The sequence below is a fragment of the Rutilus rutilus genome, assembly GCF_951802725.1.
Source record: "Rutilus rutilus genome assembly, chromosome: 15".
NCBI lineage: Eukaryota > Metazoa > Chordata > Actinopteri > Cypriniformes > Leuciscidae > Rutilus > Rutilus rutilus.
The window spans coordinates 12,410,596-12,431,776 of record NC_140220.1 but is presented as its reverse complement, the minus strand read 5'-3'; the positions used below and the strand labels follow the sequence as shown (position 1 = coordinate 12,431,776).

The window sequence follows — 21,181 nt, the reverse complement described above, 5'->3', positions numbered from 1 at the left end:
TATACTGAGAGAAAAGTATTTTTGGCCTGTACTTAAAAGTTAAATTTTAAATGTTAAAATGTTAAAACTTCAAAGTTTTTATTCAAGGTATACTTGGCTTGTAGTTGTGTTAACTCTTTTGTTCGAGTAGCCAATTAAATATACTTTTTTTTTACATAGTTTTTCATATACAGTTTTATGAAATTTACATTGTTTGAAAATATTGATTAGAATATTGTATTCTGCGTATCTGAATTTTTGTGTAGGCTAGTCCACTGGTAGTGTATAGGAATTTACTCTAATTCTACTTTACTCTTTCCCCCAGCTATCCGTGTTTTCACTGTTATACGGTAGGGGGCGCTATATGACACATCTTCTAGTACAGAATCTCCGGATCAAAACACAGTAGAAGAAGAAGCTGAAACAAGTGGTAGAAGATTGCTCACGCAAATGTAAAATAACGTGATCATCAAACATTAAACAGCATGTAAATCAAAACTGCTTAATGTTACCAAATGAAATGTCGAACCTATGAAAAGAAAACTACTAAACTAGTAGTTTGCTGAGAGCACACTTCAGTGTGTACTTTCATAAACTAAAAAATGTACTGCTTGTATTAAAATAGTAAACTACAAGTATACTTATAAGTTTACTTGTAGAACAGATGCATTACAAATGAGAAACCTAGTTGTGTACTTAAAGTTTACTACTCTTACACTTATTGTACACTTAAACATATTCTTTGATATACTAAAAGTGGGCCAATTTAGTCCCAAGCAGTATTGAAATAGTACACTTACAAGTTTACTACAAGTACACATTGAAATTAGTATACTTACTACATAAAGTATACTTAAAAATATACTTCATAAAATGAACTTGAAGTTTACTTCTTTTTCGTAAGGGTTGTCCATTTGACCCAAACATGAGTTGAAACAACCCAGCATTTTTTAGAGTGTAGCAACAGCCAACACTAAAACAAACATATGTACTGTTTTCTGAATATGTGTGGTGTCTTATGTCGGTCTCTTACATTTTGTGGAGATTCCACTGGAATATTTCTTTTCTCTTGTCTGTGTAAATGGCTGGATGATGCACTGTCAGTGTCAAACATACTGGAGACATAAAAAGAAAAGTCACTATTTCAAATGTTACAGATATAGCATCCACAGTGCACGGTTTTTGCATGCAAACATGAATAGGCTATTATCAGTACTCCATCTTCATGGTTTACATATGCGGTTGACAAACAGGTCCCTACTTTTATTATAATATCACAAACACAAATGATATTCATGCTGTGCATGTGAATTGGGCTCTTGGTGACTTGTGCGTCTGAACCTGTCATTGCACATTCCACTGAGATCACCCATTTACTCACAGCAATTCAGCTTCTGTTACAATCACTCCCTTCTCTTGGGTGTGTTTTGAATCAGTGTGAAAATGAATAATAAATTCCTAAATATGCATTTAAATATACAGTGAAAGACAAAAAAGTAAGAGACTTACCTGAAACAGCTTGTACAAAGGCTGTAGAGTGTGACATAAATGATGATGAAGAAGGCTGACACAATACTAATCTGAAGAGATGAAGAACAACCTGATAACCAGGGAATCAGACCCTCCTCAACAGGAGCCATCACTCTTCATCCAGTTTCTGTAATGACTGAAAGGTATAGAAGGAAACTAACATCAATATTCTGCCACAGTTGATATTCTCAATCAAAACAAGCTATGAGATTGTTGATGGGCCAATGAGCAAAAGTAATGAAAGCGAATATAATGTAAGCTGTTATTGCTGTTCTCACAAATATGATTAGCTACTACACAGGTGAGTACATGTAGGCTACAAGTCACGCCTCTCTTTCATGTTAACACAAACAGACTGCAATTGTTACGGCAATGTTTAGTGTATTACTGTTTTAAAAATGCATGAAAAGCAATACCAAAAAAGCAGTAAAAAGTGATACTAAGACAATTTAAAATGTACATTAAAATACAAATCTTTAAACTGAATATAAATGAAAATTATTTTATTGCTTGGATCTGTGAGAGATTTGTTTTAGAAACTTCCTATAAAGAGCCTTTTTCTATCAGTCTACCTAAAAGAATAAGAGAATCTCCCTTTACCTTTGACCTCAGTTACACGATCCTAGATCACCTGTCATCATCCTGTCTTTACTGGCAGCAACACACTGATCCAACAGGGATTTGACAGTCACACTTCCTCATTCTGGATTCCAGCAGCCACTCCAGTTCCTAATCCATATCTCCCTATATCCCTCAAAAGAATTCACTTCACTTGCATTTTACTTGGTCATGAAATTAGCTTAGTAGTTGATTTATGTATAAAGCCATATCATTCTTTTTCAGATTTTTAAAGATAGATGGTTAGTTCTGTTTTGAATTACATTCAAATAATTAAAACATTAATTACATTTTTTCCCGTTTTTAAATTGAACACTGCTGCCTCCCAATGGACAAAGGAGGTATAATAAACTGTATTTTAATGATGTGGCTGCTCTGAAACACTAAAAGAATTGCTAAATGAAATAGCATGGTAACGTTTTTAATTATAAATAAGATGTCTCATTCAACTTTGTTAACTAAAATCAAAACTCACCAAAGGTTTATTAGAATGCTTGTATTTTAATGCAAACATTTGTTAAAATACAAAGCACAATCAAAAGTACAAAGCAGTATCTAAGGCACCAGGGTTAAACTGAATTTCTGCCCCACTGAGGTAGAAATGATTTGCTATGTAAAATAAATACTATACATCGTACATTAAGAGAGGAAGAAAGTACAGTAAATGCATTCAAAAACAGCCCAAACAAAACTAATCATTAAACCATGATTTAGGCAGGACATTTTTGTTTTGGCCAGTAGATGGCATTTCTATGATATGAAGAGAGAATGTATTTTCTGTATGTAATGTTCTTGAGGAAACAAGAGTTGATCCATTCCTCCACCACAACACCGTCGCCTGACTATGCTGAGTGTAAAATAAAAGTAGCCACTTTATTCTCCTTATCCTACACCCCTCCAACTCTCTCTCACACACACACTCTCTAATGTGGGCCAAGTCTAGCTTTACTCCTTAATTTGAATGTTTTTGCCTTCGAAAAACTCCTGTCTCAGACTCCAAACAGTTTTCAAGTAAATAGGCCAGTTGTGTAAAAGCCATACAGTACTGGATTTTAGAGGAATGTCGGCTAAGTGGTAGATTATACTCAGTCAGCAGTGAATTCATTTGTGGGGAAATCCCCACTAAGTATTTATGTTTGATTTGATTTGTAAAAGTATTTGATAGTCACAAAAGTAAAATGCCTCCCTGAGGCTGATATCTGCCATTTCAGATAAAACGGTACAAACGCTGTCACTGGGGTGCTACCCTTTAAAAAGTTACACCTTTGTACTTTATTTACCCCATAAAGGGTGCATGTACTTTAAAGGTACATATTCGTGCCTACAGTGTACATACTGCCCATGTGACAGCTTCTTCTGAAAGTGTGGGATTTTAAATTTTTTGTAAAATCTTCTCAAAATGTTTTGCAGTCTTTTTTCTTCAGCTGTCTTTGCACAGCTCCTCTCATTAGAACTGCAGTCAGAACACAGCACAGCACCAATAAGAAGAAGGATCCTCCAGCCAGTAAAATGAAGTGTTCTCCATGCACACCTACTCCAGACTGCTGATGCACCAGATAGTCTCTAAACATTGCTTCCAGCTGGCACATAGTACACATGGCCAGGAAGATGTGGAAGATCTGATGTCCGTGGCCCACAATGTCACATCTCCCTGGAAAGAAGCGTTCGGGAACTGGGCAAGAGAAAAACAGAGCCGATAACACAAAAAACACCACTTGCAGGGCGTGAAACACCAACACTGGCTCGTCCCAAGATCTGGTGACCAGGCGGTGAGCTACAGGGCTTATGTCGAGCAAGTAAGCCAGGCTGGTGGGAATGATCTGGCAGATCTTCCGGCGGAGGGGGTATGGACGGCGGTAACGGAATTTGGCGTAGCAGCAACTGGCGCAGGACAACCAGGCCAGCACTGCGGCACCGGGTAGAAACACAGCTCCCACTGGGCTGTGTCTCCATTCTGGCTCAGAACAGTAAAAATAGTGGCCTAGTGCACAGCCATATTGGTAAACAGCTACGCCAACGTAGTCTACGAAGAAGAGGGAGTAATGGGTCAGCTCAGAGTGTGATTGAAGCAGGTGGGCGGCCACGCTGAAACTGAGGTAGGTAAGTGACGACAACACGTACAAAAACAGAGGCAAAGACGCCACATTGAGCGTTAGCCCCCATGCCCCTGCGAATAAAGAAAAGTGGAGTAGAAGCGCAGGGATCGCCAGCAGGTGTGTCCATACATTGAGCGACTCATTGTGACATTGAAAGAGGCTACAGAAGTAGCTCAGCCATTCCTGACGCACAGGACGATAGCCAGACAAGATGTAGGGCTCACGAAACAGGCTCGGCACATCAGAGGCGAGTACGGTGGCTTGAGGTAAAGGTAGACGGGGCAGCCAGTTCGACAAGTGTGGTAACTGACCCAGCTGCTGTATACTCAATGTCAGTGCACTAAGACGGCCCAAAACTCCACTTGGCATGGTGAAACTCTGGATCAGTAACAAAAATGAGCTGCAACGAGAAGCAGAAAACAGCACGAGGATAAATTATACTGAGAAATCAGTATGCCATGATTCATACCTCTGCCAGACAAAGAGCCAGTTCTTGCTGAACTAAACCTCTTACACTTGATAAGTTAATATCTGGCCTGGTTGAATTGATCGTTGTGTTTGCCAAGTATACTCACATTGTGCCCTGCCGTATATTCCTCCAAACCAACGTTTCTCAATTTTAAAACATTAGCTGTGTCTTGAAACCTAGTATGTTGCACTGTTGTGGGGTTATAGATGGTTTCAGTAATGGTTGCATATGTATGATGCCTAAAAATGCTGTCTAGATAGGGAGTTTAGGTTATCAATGATATGTGCATTCTAGTATTCTCTATTTAAAAAACCTCAATACTATCTAGACTACTTCTGCAACCACACCTTACAGCACATTTCAATGTAGGCAAGGCTTGAGAACAGTTTGCCAAATTTGGTATATTTAATTGTAAATTATCATTATAAAAAATGAAGAATAAAAAAATAGGCTACTTTTAAATGTGCCTTATAGAGCAAGAATGTGACATTTATACAACCTTCTGCAATTTTTTTTTTTTTTTCAATTTGCCGGAAAAATGCCGGAAACTTTCTGTAGCAACTATGCGTTAAATAAAAAAGAGTTTATAATATCGTTTATATATGTATATATAAATATTAGTAGCTTCTCACCTGTGCGGCACTGGTCGAAGTCGCTCTTCACTCTACCCAGACTTCACTTTTCACTTTTTAAAAGATAAGGGGTTTCATATCAACCTAAAGATTAAATTCCGGTTCTCAGACTATGCATTATTATTACCTTGGCAACTGTGCTGTCCATGTCCAAGTCTCAACTGAAAGACCGGTTGTGTCGGCTCTTGAGAAGTTGGGCGGGGCGAAAAATCACTAGTGTTTGAAGGGACTCTGACTCAGAAAATGACTCAGTCAGTTCACTGTGTTCGAAAAACCTAAAATATGAAGAAAAAATATATATATAATCACAGTAAAATCTGCTTACATGATTGTAAAATTCAGATTTTGATGGCTGAAGACTAATTTTATCAAAATTAAATGAATTAGAAAAAAATCTGTCAAATCAGGTTCACTATGTTTCAGTATAGGCTACAGTGAAAGTGAATGGTTGTGACTGAAGATATCGTTCTGTCTTTCTGTTTTGCTTCTCAGGAGATGTTGACTTTAAAAGTAGCTATTCATTAGTACTACTATTTATGACGGCAGCAACTAGACGTAGAGTAGACCTATATTGAAAATATAAAGTAGCATGAAAACTGTGGATGGTCGACCATCAATGATGCATCATGCATTAAAGACAGCCTGAGAATTTGATCCGATACGAAGCCCAATAGTAAGAAAAGAGTGATGTTCGTGTATAAAACGAATGTGTATTTTACACTATGTACTTTGTACTGTCTGTGTATAACATCATTTTGTGACTTTTCTTTTCCTCTGCCCTGTATCATATATCGATAGGCAGGGAAGTAAAATGCTTTGATATGATGTTGAATAAATAGTACAATTTATATACAGACTGTCTGAGTGGCAACAATGACTTAAAATGTGTACAAGATAAAGAAGCAAACAGCATGGACTCTTTGTTTTTCGTCTTCAACGACCATTATTTGCCACAACAGCTCCTCCGCAGCCCTGCATCTGAAGTTGTGAACGCATGCGCAGCAGCGGTTCTCTTTTCGCGCGAAACACTCAACAGGGCCGGGCGAATCTTCACGCTATGGATTTGATTGGACGCCGCAACCCAAAAGACAGAATATATTAATAAGTCACGGGTGTGTTGACCAATCAGCGGTCTGATTCCACAGCGACAGAAGCCTGTTGGCGCGAAAAGACACACAACAGTGCTGCGATCGACACGAGGTGTTCTGCACTGAGTATTTCTTAACATTTTTTGAACCTATATACAAAAATGGCTGCTGAAGTTTTGGACGACCAGGAACTGAGAGAGGCGCAAAGGGATTATCTGGATTTTCTTGACGATGATGTAAGCATATCGCATGTATTATATACTTATTACATGGTATACTATTGAAGTTAATGTGTCTTATACAGGAACAAAGGCCCACTCTCATAAACCATAATGTAACTTACTTTAAACTTTTTTTCGTGGGTATTTTTGCTCACGTTTTGTTTGTTGACAACATTTTCTTGGGCTTTTACCTTTTTCAGCAAGACCAGGGCATCTATCAGAGCAAAGTACGACAGATGATCAGCGAAAACAAATCCAGGCTCATTGTGAACCTCAACGACCTGCGCCGCCGCAACGAAAAGCGAGCAGCCAAGTGTGTAATCTTTTTTTTTTTACATTTCCCTCTCCCTTACTTACACTTTACAGTGTACACATGCATAATTGAATTAGGCCGACATTACAGTATAAATATATAGTGTATTTTCATGCATGTTAACTATAAATATATGTATTCCATATTATATTGCACTGAAAATACAGTTTAACTTTATAATGTAAAGTGTGACAATGTTTTAATTGAAATGAACAATCTCTGGTCCTCAGGTTGCTGAACAATGCTTTTGAAGAGCTCGTGGCATTCCAGCGTGCCCTGAAAGATCTGGTGGCTTCAATAGATGCCACTTACGCCAAGCAACACGAAGAGTTCTTCGTAGGTCTGGAGGGCAGCTTCGGCAGCAAACACGTCTCCCCTCGAACCTTGACCTCTCGTCTGCTGGGTAGCATGGTGTGTTTGGAGGGCATTGTCACTAAATGTAAGTCCAAGCCTTTTTATGTGCATTTTAAAGATTTGATATTTTGCATATCATGGACAGTGAATTGATCAGATTTTCTGTATTCACAGGCTCTTTGGTGCGTCCCAAAGTAGTACGCAGTGTGCACTACTGCCCAGCCACTAAGAAGACTATGGAGCGCAAATACACAGACATGACCTCTCTGGAAGCCTTCCCTTCAAGTGCCATTTACCCCACCAAGGTACTATGATTTGTCCCAACTCACAACTTAGATTAGTGGAATTGTGCAAAGATATTGAGACCAGAATATGATTGAGAATCACCTTGCGAAGGGACCCCCTTCCTGAAATAGGCAGCTGTTTATTACTATAAGATTCGTTTATATTCTGTGAGAGAAATGGTATGATATTATAAAGACAACTATGTCAAATTATTTTAGTAATAATAACATTATTATTATTACATAGTAATAACAATAGTAATTATTAATATTATTATTAATACTAAAATAATTTGTAATTGTTGATACCACACTTACTATTTCTCTCAGTGTCAAATTGTTTTAATAACAACAGCAACAGTAATAATTATTATTATTAATGCTCTGTGTCTATATTTGATCCATTCAGGACGAGGAGAACAATCCACTGGAGACTGAGTTCGGTCTGTCTATCTATAAGGACCATCAGACCATCACAGTGCAGGAGATGCCAGAGAAAGCCCCTGCCGGTCAGCTGCCCCGCTCTGTGGACATCATCCTGGACAATGACCTGGTGGACTGTGTAAAGCCAGGGGACCGCGCGCAGGTGATCGGGACCTACCGCTGCCTGCCCGGCAAGAAGGGCGGCTTCACCTCGGGCACCTTCAGGTACAGCTGCACCAGTTCAATTGTTTTGGCATATTATTATAGCATTACTATTATTAATAATACTATTTATGTCAAAGCCTTAATATATCTTGTTCCCCATGTGTGTTTGTTCAGGACCATCATGATCGCCTGTCACGTCAAACAGATGAGCAAAGAAGTCACTCACTACTTCTCTGCAGATGATGTAGCCAAGATCAAGAGCTTCTGCAGATCTCGCTCAAAGGTAAGAGAATGGAAGTGTTTCTGAATGGAAGTTGGATTGCATTCAAGTTTTGGACACATTTTTGTGAAGTGAACTTTATGAAGTTATTATATGTGTATGTTCTCTTAATATGAATGCCTTATTCGTCTTTCTTCTCCTTTAGAACTTGTTTGATCAGTTGGCTCGGTCACTGGCCCCCAGTATTCATGGTCATGAGTACATAAAGAAGGCCATCCTGTGTATGCTTCTAGGAGGGGTGGAGAAGGTTTTGGAGAACGGCTCTCGCATTAGAGGAGACATCAACTTACTTCTCATAGGTATTGGCCTGCTTAGATTTGCACAGATAATGAGCAAATTTTGTATATAAATCGAGAACTACTTTTTTGTAACTATATAAATCGCAAGTAGACTCGCTTTTTTTTTGGCCATTTTCTGTAGACATCTATTGATATAATTTTTTTTATATCATATAAACTTTATAAGTAACAATACATATATGATATGTAATAATTTTAAGTTGAAAACATAAACATATGGAGGCGTTTCAAAACCAAGCGTTTCAAACTTTTTGCCCCAAATTTGTGAGTTCCCCCTTCCTATAAGACCCATTCATATTCTGTGGGAGAAATAGTAAGCATGATAAAATAAAGACAACAATGTCATTGTAATTATTATTATAAATATTATAATATTATAAATATATTACTTATATTTATTATAATAATAATATTAATTATACTATTTTTATAGAATAATAACAACATTTGTTATTATTATTAAATTACGTTTTTTAAACCCCATTTTTCTATGAATTTTTTATGATCCCCATAACAGCCCCCTGATTTTTAAAAAATCTTTTCTGTTGAGAACAATTGATATTTTTAATGTCTTTTAAACATTATTATATGTAACAATACATATATGATATGTAATAGGTTCAGGTTACAAAGCAACTTTGTATTAATATAAACTAAAACGTTTCGATTTTTAAAAGGCCAGTCAATTTTAAAAAGGTTTTCTGTTGAACTTGCAGTTCTTCAATGTTGGTTTTGGGTGCTGTTTTTTACAGATCCACCAGATGCCGCCATTTAGTTTCCTGGATTTCATTTTTTTAATAAATGATTAAAGGAACACTCCACCGTTTTTTCATATTAAACTATGTTATTATTACAACTTAAAACTAAGACGAGTTGATACATACCTCTCTCGTCTCAGTGCGTGCACTCAATCGCTCTGGCGCGCGGCGACACTTTGATAGCACTTAGCTTAGCCCAGTTCATTCATTAGGATCCAAACAGAGATGAAGTTAGAAGCGACCAAACACCTCCACGTTTTCCCTATTTAAATACAGTTACACGAGTAGTTACAGTTACACCAAGTATGGTGACACAAAATAAAACGTGGCGCTTTTCTAAGCGGGTAAAAAGGATAACTATAATGTATGGCGGAATAGCACTTGGGAGCACTTCGACTCGGCGCAGTAAAAAGTCACGTTGGTTCTAATGACAGAAGTGAGAGGGAGAGGGGGAGAGGATTTGTAGGAGTGATGATATTACTGCGCCTGCGAAAAAACGGTGGAGTGTTCCTTTAAGACAAATGTGAATGTCTTCTTAATAATATCTGAACTGATTTTGCGGAAAAATCTGCAGAATGGATTTAAAAAATGTATTTATTGAAAAAAAATCGAGAGGATTATACTCTTATTGGCGGCCTCAAACATAATCAATTTAGCCAAAATACTTAGTAAATGAATGCATAAGATGTGTTTCAATTCTGCATAAATCTCTCTATTTCTTAGGTGACCCGTCAGTGGCCAAGTCTCAGCTGCTCCGGTACGTTCTGCACACTGCGCCTCGTGCCATTGCCACCACAGGCCGAGGCTCATCAGGTGTAGGTCTGACTGCAGCCGTCACCACTGACCAAGAGACAGGTACTGCGTTTCACACACACCATCAAGCCAACAAACCATAGGTTCATTAATAACAAGTTTGCCCATTTCAGAGTTTTGTTTGTTCCTTTAATATTAAGTTGTGTCTGTTCCTCAGGTGAGCGTCGTCTCGAGGCTGGTGCCATGGTTTTGGGGGATCGCGGGGTGGTCTGCATTGATGAGTTTGACAAAATGTCAGATATGGATCGGACTGCTATCCATGAGGTCATGGAACAGGGCCGCGTCACCATCGCCAAGGCCGGCATCCATGCTCGACTCAATGCCCGCTGCAGCGTCCTGGCAGCTGCCAACCCCGTCTATGGCCGAGTAAGTGCTTCAGTTGGTGTTTTCCGTATCTGTGCATCATTTCATAATGTTATTCTTGATAAATATCCAGTGTAGTTCAAGAAATCACCCAGGCAGTGTCGGCATAGATCCGGCCCACGTCTGGTTCACGTGGATTCCACACGTACCAGATGTGGGCCGGATCTGGGCCGACACTTTAGCCGTGTTTTCTTTTCCTAGCATTTCATGTTTATGATTTTGTCTCTCAGTATAATCAGTATAAGACCCCCATGGAGAACATCGGCCTGCAGGACTCGCTGCTGTCTCGTTTTGATTTGCTCTTCATCATGCTGGATCAGATGGACCCAGAGCAGGACCGTGAGGTGTCCGACCACGTCTTGCGCATTCACCGCTACAGGGATCCCCATGAGCAGGAAGGAGCAGGTACAAGCTGATATATTTCGTGTTAAGTGTGTCACTTCTGTTTGTGTCACTAACTCCAAAAAGAGTTAGATAAAGATGGAATAGGAGCAATTATGTTACCATCAAAAGCTTCACACTTCAGATTTGTCTGTGTAATTTTTTTTGATATATTCTGTATTAGGAAAGACTTTGAAAGTATTGTGTTGTAGTGTTTATTTAACTCGCGTGTGTTTGTGTGTTTCAGCTTTAGCTCTTGGTGGTGCGATCGATGCATTGGCCACTGAAGACCCTAATGTAGTTCAGGAGGAAGAAGAGGAACTACAAGTGTATGAGAAACACAATCCACTTCTCCATGGCAGCAAAAAAAAGTATGAAGTGGCGTTTTTTTTCTTCTCTAATGCTAATTCAGCTCAGATTATGTCTGCTTTGTAATATTACCATGTGCCTTCAATAATGATTTGATATTTGAATAGGGTTGCCATGTTTTGCTTTTCTAAGATACTTTTACCCTACCGTTCAAAAGTGTAGGGTTGGTACGATTTTTTAAACGTTTTTGAAAGAAGTCTCTTATGCTCACCTAGGTGGCATTTATTTGGAATAGTATTTATTTTAATATATTTTAAAATGCTATTTATTTAATGATTTCAGCATCATTACTCCAGTCTTCAGTGTCACATGATCCTGCAGAAATTATTCTAATATGCTGATTTGATGCTCAAGAAACAATCCTGTTTGTTTTTTGTGTTTTTTTTCACTGTTGTGCTGCTTAATATTTTTGTGGAAACCGTGATAAATTTTTTTCATATTATTTTGAGCTTTCTATTCATTCAAAAAGTCTTTTCTTACACATTCTGTCAAATATGAACACCCCATTATTATAGAGCTAAATGTTTATTGTGTTTTTCAGGGACAGAGTGTTGAGTAAAGCGTTCATGAGGAAGTACATCCACGTTGCCAAGGCTCTTTCTCCTGTTCTGACTCAAGATGCAGCCAATCACATTGCAGAGGAGTACTCGAGACTGCGCAACCAGGAGCAGCTCGGCTCTGACATCGCACGGGTAAATACAGACACATTTTCAAACTAGTCTGAGTGGTTTTGCTGGTCAGGTATTAGTAAATGGAGTTCTTATGCTGTAAGATAACTCATTTGAAGAATCTATGCTGTGTTTTGTCCCTCAGACGTCACCGGTCACCGCTAGAACCCTGGAGACGCTGATCCGTCTTTCTACAGCTCACGCCAAAGCTCGCATGAGCAAAGTTGTGGAACTGTTGGACGCAGAAATTGCTGTGGAGCTTGTGCAGTTTGCCTATTTCAAGAAGGTTTGTTTGTTAATATAGCTTATAGCTCATTAGTCACATTTGTTTGTTTACATTGGTGTTTTAAGATATGAGTTTTTATTATAGGTCTTCCATCAGTGGCTGATTTGAATCCATTAGAAATTTCCTATCAATTAAATGAATATCTTTTCCCATTCCTCAGGTTTTGGAGAAGGAACGTAAACGCTCTAGAAATGGGGGGCAGGACACAGACTCAGAGGATGAGGAGGATGATGAGAATGAAGCACAAGAAACACCTCGACCACAGAGAAAAAGGTCTAGTGTTATTCACAATTTTTTGAATTTTCCAAGCTATAAATAGTCTGGGGTTGGGAAGTTTTTATTTTATTTTTATGTTACATTATAAATGTCTTTACTGCCACTTGATTTCTGACTCCAAACAGTGGTGTATTCATTATTAAAATCATCAGGTGTAATGATTCCTTTACAAAATTGTTAGTTTCCAGTGTTTAGTAACAATTTCTAACCCTAACCCTTTTTTTTTTGTCCTGTAGGAGGCGCCAATCTGAGCGTAGACCATCTCAGGGCAGTGACTCATATGATCCTTATGACTTTGACACTGAGACTGACATACCACAAAGTAAGAAAAACCAACAACAGGCATTTTATACATATTATAATAAATAAGTTAAATTAATCCTAAAAGAAATATCTCACATTATTAAAAAAAAAGAAATATATCTGAAATATTTTAAAGAAAAAACAAACATGTAAGTTAAATATATAAAATATTAAGATTTCTGCATATAAAATGCACAAATGATTAATAATATTTTTTTTCCCCAGTTCAGTCCCCAGCTCCTGCCAGGCAGGGTGAGGAGCCAACGGACACACCTGATCAAAATGGTCACACGGAGTTGTCTGATGACAGGTAGGCGTTCAGGATTTGTCTGCTGAAATTTTCTGTATCACACTCAGCGTTTTCAAAGTGCTGACACGTTCTTTTTGAAGTATTGTTTCTGACTGAGTTCTAAACAGAAACTATCGCTGGCAGGTCCGCTGATGCCGTTTGTCTGATGCACAATGTGTGTGTGTGTGTGTGTGTGTTTGCTGTAGGTTGAAGGAGTTCAAAACCGCATTGCTGGAGGTGTTCCGCTCTGCTCATGCTCAGTCAGTGGGCATGATCGCTCTAATGGAGAGCATCAACAAGAGCTGCCCATCACCGTTTAATGAAACCGAGGTCCGTGCCGCTCTCGCCCGCATGCAGGACGACAACCAGGTTATGGTGGCTGATGATATCATCTTCCTTATATAAATGTGTTTTCCGGTGAATCTGTTTCAGAAGATTTGCAATATGTGTGCAGTGTTCATTTTCTAATTCTTGTACATGCATACATGCATTTAAACAAAATATGCATCTCAAGCATCATATTGTAAATTGTTCCTTGCTTGTACATGCGTACATATGCGTTTAAAAAACAACTCTATTTTATTCTTGCCAAGACATTTTTTTAAAGCATGCATTTGTTTCATGTTTATCACCGGTTTTAGACTTGGTTAATGTTCTACAGAAATGTGTTTTCTCTGTTGGTTTAGCTTGGACCAGTTTTTTTTTTTGCGACAACTTGTAAATAATGATTTATTGTTAAAAAGATAAGTTTGACATCACTGAAAATGTAAAAAAAAAAAAAAAAACGTGTCAGAATAATGACAATACACAAGCTGGAGATGCAGTTTTCAATCCAGTCTTTACCATATCTCGAACCCATTCCCCCCTTCCCATCCCAATATTTGTCTTCTGTTTATTGCCTCCGTCAATAAAAAGCAAAAACGAATATTTCACTTTTGTTTTCTCGTTGACTGTATTTTTCTACAATATACTTAATGTACAAATAGACTACAGATCCAGATCTAGCATTTCATGAATCTCTGCTCTTTTGCGTAACCCCAGAAAGCCACATAACCTCAAGCTAGTCATGCTTCAGACATTCCAAGTCATTATAGCTACTGTTTGCCACATTGCCCTTTCAGTGTCTGTACCATTATGACTGGATTGTCTCATAGATGTAGAGCAAATGAGCTCCTCATTTATAAACCTTTCTACTTGAGCATGCAGAGATGCATCTTATTGCTGTCCAGCTTCCCAGTTCCTCAAAACTGGTGATCTTGACTTTTTTTGCATGGGAGCTGGAGAAACCCCAGCAATGGTTGCAATAAAATATGTTCTCGTTACATTGTAAACAGAATTATGGTTTCCTGATCTACTGTAAAGGCATAGACCACTCAAAAATAAATATTCGGTCATCATTTACTCTCCCTCAGATCGTTCCAAACCTGTATGACTTACCTTCTCCTTGAGAACACAAATAAAATATTTTGAAGAACATTTACAACCAAACCCCATTGACTTCCATAATATGGACAAAAAGATGATATGAGGGTAAGAAATTGAGGTTACACTTTATTTTAAGCTGTCATTGTAACAGTGTAATTATATATTTAAGTACTGAGTAATACTAATTAACTACATGTACTTATTATAGGGTAGGATTAGGTTTTGGTTGAGGGTTAGTTGCATGTAATTATGCATAATTTACTGTTATTGCTATGGCAAGTACATGTAACAAATGTGACAAGGACACTGTAAAATAAAGTGTTACCGAAAATGAATTTATGCAACTTGTTCTTATGCCATACAACTTAAAACATTCCATTGTTGTTGTTCTCATCTGCTTGTAATTTCATTTCTTCGAATGACTCAGGAGATGTTATCATATGCTTGTGGTCATGCTAGTGTTGGCTGCTGGAACGTACTGTTTCAAGAACCAAGTCAGCACTTCTGTGACCTAAATTGAAATTAGTTGGAGAGTGCAAGAGCATTGTGTAGTGCTGCAAGTATCAGTTGGCGCACCTGGGGCAAATTTTACACTGGTTTTCCAACGAGAGCCCTTACATCAAGTGCTCTTAATGTTAGGTAATGAAATAGCTAACATGAAGTAACCATACTTTCACAGCACTAATTAATACTGGTTCGTGTTTATTTCTGTGCATCAATCAGAAGTTTGAAGTTGGCATTTATTTACGTTTTAGAAATAAGTCTCTTATGCTCACCCATGCTGTATTTATTTGACCAAAAATACGATAAAAAACGTAATATTGTGATAAAATAACTATTTTAATCTATTTTAAAATGTACTTTATTCATGTGATGGCAAGGCTGAATTTCCAGCATCATTACTCCAGTCTTCAGTGTCACATGATCCTTCAGCAGATCCTTGAACAGAAAGTTAAAACAACAGCATTTATTTGAAACAGAATTATTTTGATATCTCTGTCACTTTTGATCAATTTAACGTCCTTGCTGAATAAAAGTATTACTTTTTTTATTGACACCAATCAAGTGCATTTATACAGTTTTTCTCAGTCGCTTTGGTGCATTTCTCACATCACAATTTACATTTGCACAACAGTTAGTTCAACCTCCACAACATTTAGTCATTTGTGCACATCATAGTAGCAGTTTCTCATTCCTTCCAACAAATTGCAAATGCTTTTGGACATGCAACAATTGCTTTCATACAACTCTCTGCTGTTTTATAACATTATCATTTGCTTATGTCATGTCAGTCAAAATTACCTATACATGTGAATGCTGAATAGTCATTCCATATAAAACTAATAGTCCTCATTTCATTGCTTGAGTCATTACATACAAAATGTTGAACTAGTTGTCAAAATCTGTCAAGCAAATTTTACACATTTTTTTAAATCTTTTTTTTTTTCTGAAAATGTCTCCTAAATTGAACAATTTCTCTCAGGTGAATCTCAGCTTTCACTGATGAGGAACGTCTGGATGTGCATGAATGATTACAGTACTATGTATGTTGTATGTTCAGTTCCAATATGTACTGCAATATTGTTTGCAGTTGTGCACAGCTCTATCCAAAGGGAGTTTATGTTTGTTGTAAAATAAGGGTGTATTTTTTCTTTTGCACAATGCTGTGAACAAATTAGAATTGCAAAGAGCATATGCAGTAAAAATGTGAAACATACATATTCAGTTTTTTGTACTCAGTTACAAAAACTTTACTGTATTTTTCAAATGGCTGTGCAAATAGTATGTAGTGCTGTCTTGAGCATTTTCAGGTAGTGTCCCTAAGATCTGACTTTTTTGCATTGGAAAACATTTACAGAGTAAACTGTCATAATGAAAACATGACAAAGCCATTAGACTATTTTGTTCATAAACAATGGTGTCAGGACTTTTCATTTTGATGACACTGACACTTTCATTGACATGAATACTTGCTTTTGAGGAATGAGCTATCCATTTTGAGCAAGCGACATGCTTTTGCAGGTTATCAACTAGGTTTTGCAGTTTGTACTAATTGTTTTGAGAACTGAATTAACTGTTGTGCAAATGTAAGTAGTGATGTGAGAAATGCACCAAAGCGACTGAGAAAAACTGTAATATGATGAAATAAAAATTGTCATCATTTACTCACCCTTGAGTTGCTTTAAACCTGTATGAATTTCTTTATGACACAAAAAAAGATATACTGAAATATACCTTTAACTAAAATTAACAAATTGAACATTATTGTAAGGTGTTAATGTATTAAAGGTGGATGAAGTCGATGTGTTTTTTTGCCAAGAAAGGCATTTCTGTCAGGACCACTACCGTCAAATACGATTGACAATTAGCATACAGTTTGGATTGGCGGTATGGTTCCGTTCTGAGCATGCAGCCTAGCATGGATAAGAGCAGGGAGAGCAGCAATAATCCCCCTTGGGGTAAACAGAACAGAACCAACATAAAAGTTTGCAAATATATTTAATTCAAGATTTTAAAGTACAACATAATTCGAGAATTTATTCTGATTCAAGGGGAATCAGAATGCCAAATCCTGACTGGCGAGAGGAGGAGCTGGGGATGGAGGAGGGTAATTAGCTCCTGAGAAACGCGATAGCTGCTGATAATACTGAAGGAGCTTACACTCACCTAAAGGATTATTAGGTACACCATACTAATACTGTGTTTTACCCCCTTTCGCCTTCAGAACTGCCTTAATTCTACGTGGCATTGATTCAACAAGGTGCTGAAAGCATTCTTTAGAAATGTTGGCCCATATTGATAGGATAGCATCTTGCAGTTGATGGAGATTTATGGGATGCACGTCCAGGGCACGAAGCTCCCGTTCCACCACATCCCAAAGATGCTCTATTGGGTTGAGATCTGGTGACTGTGGGGGCCATTTTAGTACAGTGAACTCATTGTCATGTTCAAGAAACCAATTTGAAATGATTCGAGCTTTGTGACATGGTGCATTATCCTGCTGGAAGTAGCCATCAGAGGATGGGTACATGGTGGTCATAAAGGGATGGACATGGTCAGAAACAATGCTCAGGTAGGCCGTGGCATTTAAACGATGCCCAATTGGCACTAAGGGGCCTAAAGTGTGCCAAGAAAACATCCCCCACACCATTACACCACCACCACCAGCCTGCACAGTGGTAACAAGGCATGATGGATCCATGTTCTCATTCTGTTTACGCCAAATTCTGACTCTACCATCTGAATGTCTCAACAGAAATCGAGACTCATCAGACCAGGCAATATTTTTCCAGTCTTCAACTGTCCAATTTTGGTGAGCTCGTGCAAATTGTAGCCTCTTTTTCCTATTTGTAGTGGAGATGAGTGGTACCCGGTGGGGTCTTCTGCTGTTGTAGCCCATCCGCCTCAAGGTTGTGCGTGTTGTGGCTTCACAAATGCTTTGCTGCATACCTCGGTTGTAACGAGTGGTTATTTCAGTCAAAGTTGCTCTTCTATCAGCTTGAATCAGTCGGCCCATTCTCCTCTGACCTCTAGCATCAACAAGGCATTTTTGCCCACAGGACTGCCGCATACTGGATGTTTTTCCCTTTTCACACCATTCTTTGTAAACCCTAGAAAATGATTGTGCGTGAAAATCCCAGTAACTGAGCAGATTGTGAAATACTCAGACCGGCCCGTCTGGCACCAACAACCGTGCCACGCTCAAAATTGCTTAAATCACCTTTCTTTCCCATTCTGACATTCAGTTTGGAGTTCAGGAGATTGTCTTGACCAGGACCACACCCCTAAATGCATTGAAGCAACTGCCATGTGATTGGTTGATTAGATAATTGCATTAATGAGAAATTGAACAGGTGTTCCTAATAATCCTTTAGGTGAGTGTATATATGTATATGGTGATAGTCATTCCAGTCTTGAAAGTGTAGTCCTATCCCTACCCCTAAACCGAACCCTACCCATAACTTATCCCTAAAATCTGAGGGAAATGATGGGTGAATAACTGATGTAGAAGCACCTAACCCTTGTTGTAAGCCTAAACTTGACAAACTGTAAACTTGTCCCTCAAATCTGATTGGTTATGTGGAACGTTGTTCTAGGATCAACAAAGATGTCGATCCAGGAACATGTTGTACTTGGTGAAACCCTAACCCTAACTCAGGCTCACACTAAAACACAGTAAAGTTCTTGTCAGGTTTTAGATGCAAGATGTTATTCTGTGCAACAAAAGACATGGCTAATTTGTCCCAGGCCTCAAGACACACATAGGTCTGTAGGTTTTGCTATAAAAGTTTTGTGCATGGCCACAATCAACATGTATTTGCAGTGCATTAGTTCATATATATATATGGGTCACTTTGTCTCACATTATCACATATGATCAGCAAAAGCCAGTCTTTTAGAACATTATCGACATATCCTGTCAAAGCTGTTGACCCATATAAAGTGCATTTCCATGCACTGCTGGTATACACATTTGTTATTCATAAGTCTACTGATGTGTATGTAGGTGAGACATGAGAGCGTAGGAGGGCACAGAGAGTTGTGTCCGTGTCTGTCAGTCTGATTACAAATTGCATGATGAAAATTGTAGTTGGTTACTTAATTTAAATGACAAATTTTTCATAATATATTCGGACAAATTTTTGATTACCTTTGATCAAACTTATTTATCGCTTTGAGATTCTTCTAGAAAAAAAGAACTGATGTCAGAAAAAAAAATGCATTGCAGGTTGGTCTATGTTGTCAGGGAGTTCAGTGATCTGAAGATGACTGTCTACTCTGCATTTGTCTCTCTGTCTACGTCAAGATCGGGAAGTTTCTGTCTCTCTTTCACCAGCCCATATAAACAGAAGCAGATTCAGTGCAGTTTGTATTCTGAAGATGCAGCTCTCATTGGTGAGTTAACACTAATTTAACTCTAATTATTCTGTTTTTCTTTCTTTCTTTCTTTCTTTCTTTCTTTCTTTCTTTCTTTCTTTCTTTCTTTCTTTCTTTCTTTCTTTCTTTCTTTCTTTCTTTCTTTCTTTCTTTCTTTTTACCAGAGACTAGAACGTTTTTGGAGATTGTTTTCATTTTGGAAGAGTATAATCTTGAAATTTGATCTGCAGGACAAATTTTTTTTGTGAGAAAATGTTAATTTCGTTAGTTTTGTTTAGTTCTTAGGATATGCACCACTTCATTTATGTAAATAAAGCTGTTCTAACTGACATTCAACTCAATAACTATATACAATTTTTAAGCCTTTTCTTTAAGATTTACGAATTTCAATTGAATTTAATAATCCTTATTATTCATATTATGGATTAAGAATTTTAAACGAGTATAAATCCTAATGGAATAAGGGAATGGACCATTTAGTTTAACATCTTTTCTTTTTTTAATTTATGAATACGAATCAGGTAAACTGAAATGCTCCATTCCCTTGGTCCTTTAAGATTTATACAAAATGTTTTATTAAGCTCTAGTTTTCTTTTTTTTTTTTACTCGATAAATGTTTTTTGAGTGTGTATATGTCTCATAACATAAGATGTCTAAGGTTAGTCTAAAAAATGGATCTTAAAGATTCACATATAGTTAAGGGCTGAATGCTTTTTTGGGTAAAATGAACAATATCAAAACAGAAAGTCCAAGAAACACGTGGCAGTACTCTACTCTTTGTCTCCATCTCCTCAGGTTTTCAGAGCTGTGCTGCTGCTTTTCCTGCTTGCCCTTATATTAGGTGTAGAATGCGATTCTTCCGAGAAAAAGCGTAAAAGAAAAGGAAAATCAAAACATGTAGGTGCTGGACGTAAAAAGAAAGGACCGTGGGTCGTCCAGGACTCATCTTCGAACGTCTCAATGAGTGCCTCTCTGTCTCCAAGCAGATCTTTGTCACCATGGACATATGAGTGAGTCGTTGTTCATTTTAATCTCAGTTATGTGAATGATTCGAAGAAGTTATGGGGAATTTCACTTGAAGGTAGATTGTGATTGACTGATTACACAAAAGGCTGTTCTGTGAATTGTTATAAATGTTTCTTTTTCCAATTCAGAACTTCCTTTGACGATTCACGAATCCCACAGAAAATCTCTGAGGCAAAATGTGAAAAAAAAGGCTGTATAACTGAAGATGGTGAGGAAGACTTGGGACTGGAGTCTAAACCCATCTACTACCAGATCAATGTTCTGAGGAGAGTGAAGGGCAAAAGCGCCACGCAATACGCCCTTAAACTGGAGACCATCAGTGTTAGTCTTGGCTGTACATGCGTTTTACCCATTGTTGTGCCTCAGAATTAGTTCTTTACTGTACTTTTAATTGTGTACGGCTATATTGTTGTATTAATCTGCCTATAGGTACAGAAAACTTCTGCTGTAATCTTTTCATCAGCTTTGTATTTATTGTAATCTCGATTAATAAAATATTTGATTGATTTTCTTGATAGTTTCACTTTGTAATAGTTTGTTTCAGTGCAATAATTGTATGAATTAGACATGTTAGAATGCATTAAACAAACCTTCG

The 21,181-nt window shown here is 37.8% G+C and overlaps 2 protein-coding genes across 2 annotated transcripts; one reads left to right on the top strand and one right to left on the bottom strand.

Moving 5' to 3' along the window:
- Positions 1-2,614: 2,614 nt before the first annotated feature.
- paqr8 (progestin and adipoQ receptor family member VIII) lies at positions 2,615-5,481 on the bottom strand. The gene is made up of 2 exons (XM_084431713.1): positions 5,325-5,481; positions 2,615-4,623 (listed from the first exon to the last, which is right to left on the bottom strand). Exon 2 carries the CDS (start codon positions 4,590-4,592, stop codon positions 3,522-3,524), a length of 1,071 nt encoding a protein of 356 aa, XP_084287839.1. The 5' UTR covers positions 4,593-4,623; positions 5,325-5,481; the 3' UTR covers positions 2,615-3,521.
- Positions 5,482-6,434: 953 nt separating this feature from the next.
- Positions 6,435-14,189, top strand: mcm3 (minichromosome maintenance complex component 3). The gene is made up of 17 exons (XM_084432466.1): positions 6,435-6,648; positions 6,834-6,946; positions 7,177-7,385; positions 7,475-7,605; positions 7,994-8,232; positions 8,347-8,455; positions 8,598-8,751; positions 10,233-10,364; positions 10,480-10,688; positions 10,916-11,090; positions 11,314-11,437; positions 11,977-12,127; positions 12,249-12,389; positions 12,550-12,662; positions 12,902-12,987; positions 13,194-13,278; positions 13,464-14,189. The coding sequence occupies exons 1-17, from the start codon at positions 6,574-6,576 to the stop codon at positions 13,660-13,662; spliced, it is 2,445 nt and encodes an 814-aa protein (XP_084288592.1). The 5' UTR covers positions 6,435-6,573; the 3' UTR covers positions 13,663-14,189.
- Positions 14,190-21,181: the final 6,992 nt, after the last annotated feature.